The following is a 6,870-nucleotide window of genomic DNA, read 5'->3' as shown; positions in this document are numbered from 1 at the left end:
CAGAATAAAACCCGACGTGTGTGGCTGTCGGCCCACAAACCTGGCAGAAGGCCTTCATCTTGTCCAGCACACGGTTCACTTCAGGCATCACATCTTTCCCGTCGACGAGGATGGGCGTGTTGGAGCGGTTCCTCAGAGCCACGTGGAGCACAGCCCGGTTCTGGACGCACAAACGGCCCACGGGTCAGAAAATAAAAACAAAAAAATCCAAACACACACTGCGGTATCCGCTGGGCAGGTGAAGCTCTGCACCTCGGTGAAGTTGATCTTCTCTCCAGTGAACATCTTCTCTCTGGCCTCCTCCACTCCTCTGGACTTGGCCTGATCGCAGAAACAAACAGAACCAGAACCGTCAAAAATGTTTCAACTGCATGAGAACTTTATTAATTTAGCAACATTTGATGATGAAACAGGAACGTTTGGCTACATTCACGACACCCACAGCCGACTTTTTAACCACAGTCTGAACAGACCGACTGATCTTTGCCACCGCCACATGTGGAATTAACTAATGTGCTACATAAATGAACTTGATTGATCGTTTCTGATCAGTCCTGTTCAGTTCTGAAGGTTTCCAGAAGGTTCTGAAGAACTGTGCAGCTTTATCAGCTTCCTGCTGAACCAAACCGAGTCAAAAAGCTGAAGTTTGGACAAACAGAGTGGTGAAACCTGGTTTCTCCATCAGCGCCTCCATCCTGCGTCAGAAGGAAGTGGTATCAGTCTAAACTGTGTTTCCTCACATTTCTCCTTCCTGTGGCTCAACATGTTTTCTCTTTCAACATGAGGTGAGGCAACGTTTTGTTCCCCTGAAGCTGCAGAGTTTGAGCAGCGTGTCTGACAGAGCGGAGCTCAGATTTGACATGTTGGGACATTTCAGACATTCTGCAGCTGCAGACCTCAAACATTACTTCATTTTTCTTCTTTAATAGATGCATCAAAATGTGAAGGTTTAATCCAAAAACAGAAATATATATATTTTTATTCTTGTGCCAAATAGACAGGGTATTAATATTACAAAATATACACATTATAATAAAAGTTATTCATCATTATTGATTCATTATACCACAGTTAAGTATAAATTATTATTTTAATCATTGTGGTGAGAGTAGCAATTATTTCTAGTTGCATTTTAGTCGAACCATTTTTGTTTTATCATCCATTATAATTAATAATATATTATTGTTAATGATAGATTTTTAACAGTGGAATTCTGAATATAAAAATAAAAGGTGAATAAATAAATTACTAGCAATATTATTCATAATTATATTAACATTACACTTTATCATTACTAAAAATGTATATTCTGAATAATGAAGTTATTAGTTATTACTACTGTTCTAGATTTTTTTAGATGTAGAATTAATACAAGTGTTTCTGCTTAAGATTTATTTATTCTATTATTTATACTTAAAGAATAAATAATAATCATAATCATGTCTTGAATAAATTCAATCCACACACCTACATTAAATATGTAATTGTCTGTAATAATTAAATTTTAGTGGATGGATTCAACTTTAATCAACAGTTTTTCATGCATTTATTTGTATTCAACAGTTTTCTGTCACTTTGTCAACTTATTTATTAAAACTACATTTAAACACGTCAGTTTAATTTACTTTTTTTAAGAATCAGAAAGGCAGAAGTTTCCGTCTGCAGAACCATGATCTGTGGATAGTTTTTAATTGAAACATGAGTCGAGTTTCCAGCTGCAGGAAGTTCCTCACCATAGCCAGCAGCATGGTCAGCACTTCCTGGTTGATCAGGTTCTTGGAGTAATCCAGGAGGATGTCGCCGTCGTTCGTCTTCAGGGTCGTACTGCGGACCAGAAAAATCACAGTGAAAACAGAAAACATCAGTACAGCTGATTTATATGATCTAATCAGAGGTGGGAAGTAAACAATAATAAAAAAAAAAACTTTTAGAAGTTGTTTTACTACATTGTACTTTTAACTTTTGCTTGAGTAAAATTCCTGGATACTGTGAAACTTCAATAAACGAAGAAAATAAAAAAAATGAACCAGATATAAAAACACATGCTAAAGTAAGACTTATTTGTGCACAGTTTGTTTTCTAAGGTTATTTTCTACCTGCTCGAAGTATTTTACCGTTTTGTAACGTACGGATATTTGTAGTTTTATAGATTTCTGGGTTTTGTTATGATTTGGAAATCTGCTATTTTGTATTAATTTCTTTCATTTTAGTCTTTGAAATACTAGAATTTAGACATTTTTGTCTGTAATATCACTTTCAAATATCAAATCAGATGTTCTGATCAGTTCCTCAGTAATTTATTGTACAGTTACTTTTTAATTTTACTGGAGAAAAAAATATATGTTGAAGTGGTGCTCAGAGAAGTTCTGATCCAGATCAGTTTAAGATTTCGAGACTAGGGGTTCATGATCGGACAGAAACCAAACTTTGATTTATCTTTTGTGTGTTTGGACTCGGATTGTGGACCAGAACTGCTTGTAAGCCAGATTAAAACAGACTGCAGCCCAGCATGTTGCCCTTCAGCGCCATGAGGAGATGCATCATCATCATCCTCTTCATCATCAGTTTGCGCCCAGTCACGTCTGCAGCTGCATCCTTTCTGCGCAGTGAGGTTGCGCATATAGAGTCTGACTTGATCTCTGCAACAAAAACTATTTTCATTCATTTCTAGTGATTGGGTCAGAGAGTTCGGACCCAATTTCAGATCCGGATAAAAGCATTGCTTGGCTCTGGACGGCACCAGACGGTCCAGACTGAAGCCAAATTGAACTTCAGACTGGATCAGGAACAGGTGGGCGTCAGATTAAGTATTAATTCACATCGAAAGCTGACCCGAACCCACTTTATGAAGAACTGATCATTTCAAGTTCGGTTAACGTGCCCAGTAACGACTCCATTTGGACTTTCATTAATCCCGGAACCAGAACACGCCCCTGTCCGATAATGGAAGCTGTGACATTAGCACACACGCTAACGTTAGCCAGGTGGATCCAAAAAGTCTCGCCCTGCAGGTTCTATCGTTTGGGTCGACCGAATCCTGACAGGACGAGTGCAGTTAGTGGAGGGCAGTTGAGATCCGGACCGGTCCGTTCATCTGGACCGGAGTTACCAGGATAAATCGGCGGCAAAGGAGTGACCTTGTGACAGCCAGAAGGAGCATCTGCAGCGGCTCGGGGAACACCGAAACCCGCTGACAGTCTGCCAGGGTAAAACTAGCGTCTACTGCCGGGAAGCGGGCCTTCCCATCACCGGGACTCTGGTTCTTAACGCTTCTCATGTTCTCACCTGAACTTGTCGAATCGCTGCGGGTCGCTTTCGAACATGGCCCTCATGTTCAGGCTACCGCCGTTGGCCCGGTACCACTGCTCCAGCTTCTGAAAGTTTGGGTCTGCGTTCAGGGCCATGGTGGCTGCGGTGTGTCGGTGCTCGGATGTCGGATGTTCTGCCTGTCGGCCCCGTTCAGGCTGCTCTGACTGCTCAACTAACTGGAGTCTAAAGGCCTCCCACGGGCTAAATGGGCTCCACCAATCACAGCACAGTTTTCATTACATAACCCCGCCTACTCACTAAAAGTTCTGCTGTGATTGGCTGCACCTCACGGCTGATGTAGCGTGAAATCAGTGTGTGGGACTCGTGTATGGAGGGTAATTAGTGTCCAAATTATATCAATTTAAACTTCAAACTAAAAAAAGAACCTGTTCATTTTTAACTAAATTACTTCATATACTAGGTAAACTACACACAAAATATATTTATAATGCATTACCGTGTTAAATGCAATAAATATAAAAGAAATTAATCTAAATTACACATTTTTCAACAATATTAAATTTATTTGACCATTAGCAAGATTTCTGAACCATTAAAATGAAGAAAAAAACCAAACATTTCTGCAAACTTAGTGTCTTTATTTCAGTTTTTTATTTTACAATGCATCATTTAAAAGCTCACTTTTTTTTCTTCAGTTGTGGATCCAGGCTGGAACCAGAACCTGCCACTGAACACACCAGAACAAAAACTGTTTCTATGCAAATCCAAACCGACATCAAGTTAGGAACCTCAACGTCTCAAACAGTTCCTTTCCCGTTTCCTGAGCACAGTTTAAAGGTGGCTCTGCATTTCGGATCGTGGGAAGTCTTTTTTTTTTTCCCTGGAGAAACTACGGCGTTTGCTGTCCGAATTGAAAGCAGTCAAAAGACACAACCACCTGTAATTTACCGAAATATTCTGATCGGATCTTTAAATGTCGGATATTTTGATCCGAGCGAGCAGCGGAGTCAAAAAATAAACAAAACAAAAAGAAAAAAACACGACTGACATCGTTTACAGGTTCTGATCATGCCTGAACCAAAAGCAGGAATATTGCTGACCGACATTGCTACAGTGCGCAGCTCCGTCTATCTGTGTGACATCACTTCCTGCCGGCCGGCGTGCAGCGCTTTCGGGTTTAGTGGCTTCATGAAGACTGTAACGAGACTGGCCGGCCGGCCAACTGGCTCCAGGTAGGAAGAGTTAAAGCGCAGGAGGAAAATCTGTAGCTTCCTGTTCATCTCTGAACCACAAAAAAAAACAAAAAAACATTTAGGTCTGTAATTCAGTGGTTTGAAAGATCCATTTCTCACCAATTCAATATTTCATAATACTAATAATCTGGACTTCATGGTGAGGAAATCTGCTCCTAATGGTGCAGTTTGTATCATTGGATTTAATAAATTCAGAGATGAATAGAAGCAAAATGAGGTTCCTGCAGTAAAAAAATCAAAAATCAAAACAAAATTTAGAAAAAGGAACAATCTGTGGTGAATTTGTGCAAACTGGGAGTTAGAAACGACCACACAGCAACCAGTGAAACCAGTGATGTTAGACAGGGGGACGAGAGAACGCCATAGTAGAAAAAAAAAATCCATGTTATAGAGAGCCTGCAGCGCCCTCTGTAGGAGGAACCCTGATAAAGCTACGAGAGCGTCCACAGCTGAGGAACTAGAACATTTAGAGGGAATCGCTTTCTCTAATAAAATGCATCATTATCATGGTGGTCTGAGACAGACGGAACGTTAAGCTGCATTCAGAGTCTACTCCAGTGCTGGTGACAGAAACGACGAGGAGACGACGATCTTCGGGAGTTTAGTGACAGGAGAGAACCAAAGCTAGCCGTTTTCCCATGGAGGAAGTTCCAGCGTGACAGAGCCGCCTCCTCCTGTCGACACTACGCCGCCACTTTGTTGTCCTTCTGCAGCAGAACAACAGCAACAACAAGAAAACAAATACTGCATTTAGAAAGCTTATAGGCAACAGCTAAAATTTATGGAAAGACAAAACTATACTTAGAGTTGGCCAATATGGACTTAGAATTTTACGGCGATATTTTGTGGTACTGTTGTGATAAAGATTGTGATTTAAAAAACTACTTTTGCTTCTTTTTTAGGTAACTGTATGGCCACACACTAATATTGTTTTCGAAAAATAATCCCATTTGAATCAGGATGCCACTTATTTAAAAGATAGAAACAGATTTTAATCTCTAAACTGCACACAGTAGCTGCATTTAATCATATTTTTGAATTAGCTGAATCTTATTGATGCTTTCATGGAACAAAAAGAGAAAAGTGTAAAAACATTTCCAATCATATGGCCAGTTTTTTCCAATCAATAACTGAAACACATTCCTTTACAATCTTCCCCCTGCATACTGAAGCCACCAATGAGATTCAAGCACAAATAAATAAATAAATAAATAAATAAATAAATAAAAAGCAAGGGTCTATAAAGAAAAAGAAAAATTAAATAAATGTAAAATAATATTTTGTCTGTGCTGCAACTGACTAAATTCAAAATCCAAACAAATAGAAGCTGTAAAACAAGATGGCGGCTCTGGGTACTCTGATATCACTCTGAACTATGGAAACCCAACAAGTCTATTGTTGGAAAATATCCTAATTTTATAAAAATTAAATCTTTATACAGACTCACCCTGTACGGTAAGTTGGCAAATTCGCGCCCTGCCTGGTTGCCTCGGTATCCTCCCCTGAAGCCGCCACCGCCACCGCCGCCGCCGCCCTGTGGGGGCCCGAAGGACCCCCGGCTGGCCGAGCGACCTCTGCCCCCTCTGAAGCCCATCCCCCCGCGGCCCCGGTAACCTCCGCGGCCGCGGCGCAGAGGGATGCCGAAGGTTTCTGCGTTCATCCTCCTCTCCTCCGCCCAGGTCTGCCGGCGCTCCCTGCAGGAGGAGAAGGGAACGCTCAGAGCGCCGCGGAAACAGCCAACAAATCCAGTTTAATCTGGTTAGAGTCTAATCGGGTTTAATCCCCTTAGAAGAACAAAAAGCTGCTGATAGAACTGTAAACATCTGCTGACAGAAGCGCTGACGATGTTCTGATCAGAGCTCCGATCGCACTCAGAAAGACTGATTTATAATTCAGCCTCCAGAATCAGTTTGAGTCAGAAACTCACCGAGGGAAACCTGAAGCTCCAGATTTATCTCCAGCTTTCCTAAAAACACCAAAAGATCAGAGTCAGAGCAGGAAAACAAGGAAACATGGCTGCTGTTCACAGGATTCACTCATCTGCTGCTCAATGACACAAATATTCCTGATCTGACTGATCCCAACCAGTTCCTGCTTAGTTAAAGGAATTTCATCAGTTCTTTAAGTGATTCTTTTAATGGGTCTTTACCTGTTTCCGATTTCTCAGATTCATTTATTTATAAGTGTTCAGATCTGGTTCAGAAATCAGTTCACATGTTCAAATCTGTTTGGGAATCAGATAAGTGACACCAGATCCGTTCAGGAATCCGTTTACATGTTCAGATCCGTTCAGGAATCCGTTTACATGTTCAGATCCGTTCAGGAATCCGTTTACATGTTCAGATCC

General features: G+C 40.9%; 2 protein-coding genes across 6 annotated transcripts in view; both read right to left on the bottom strand.

Annotated features, from left to right (window-relative positions):
* gpia (glucose-6-phosphate isomerase a) overlaps positions 1-3,506 on the bottom strand; it is a 9,201-nt gene extending 5,695 nt beyond the window's left edge. The window contains exons 1-4 of the mRNA XM_007542350.2: positions 3,286-3,506; positions 1,734-1,824; positions 253-321; positions 41-160 (exon numbers count right to left, since the gene is read on the bottom strand). Coding sequence (XP_007542412.1) covers positions 41-160; positions 253-321; positions 1,734-1,824; positions 3,286-3,404 — 399 coding nt within the window. The 5' untranslated portion in view covers positions 3,405-3,506. The remainder of the gene's footprint in view (positions 1-40; positions 161-252; positions 322-1,733; positions 1,825-3,285) is intronic.
* A 643-nt stretch (positions 3,507-4,149) lies between these two features.
* Positions 4,150-6,870, bottom strand: part of lsm14aa (LSM14A mRNA processing body assembly factor a) — a 10,948-nt gene continuing 8,227 nt past the window's right edge. For all 5 annotated transcript variants that reach the window (XM_016666223.1, XM_007542347.2, XM_007542348.2 and 2 more), the window contains 3 exons: positions 6,451-6,489; positions 5,971-6,217; positions 4,150-5,230 (listed from right to left, as the gene is read on the bottom strand). In XM_016666223.1, coding sequence (XP_016521709.1) covers positions 5,207-5,230; positions 5,971-6,217; positions 6,451-6,489 — 310 coding nt within the window. In that variant the 3' untranslated portion in view covers positions 4,150-5,206. The remainder of the gene's footprint in view (positions 5,231-5,970; positions 6,218-6,450; positions 6,490-6,870) is intronic.

Source organism: Poecilia formosa, unplaced genomic scaffold (assembly GCF_000485575.1).
Source record: "Poecilia formosa unplaced genomic scaffold, Poecilia_formosa-5.1.2 Scaffold683, whole genome shotgun sequence".
Classification (NCBI taxonomy): Eukaryota; Metazoa; Chordata; class Actinopteri; order Cyprinodontiformes; family Poeciliidae; genus Poecilia; species Poecilia formosa.
Note: the sequence above shows the minus strand (reverse complement) of the source record. Positions and strands in the feature narration are given on the sequence as shown.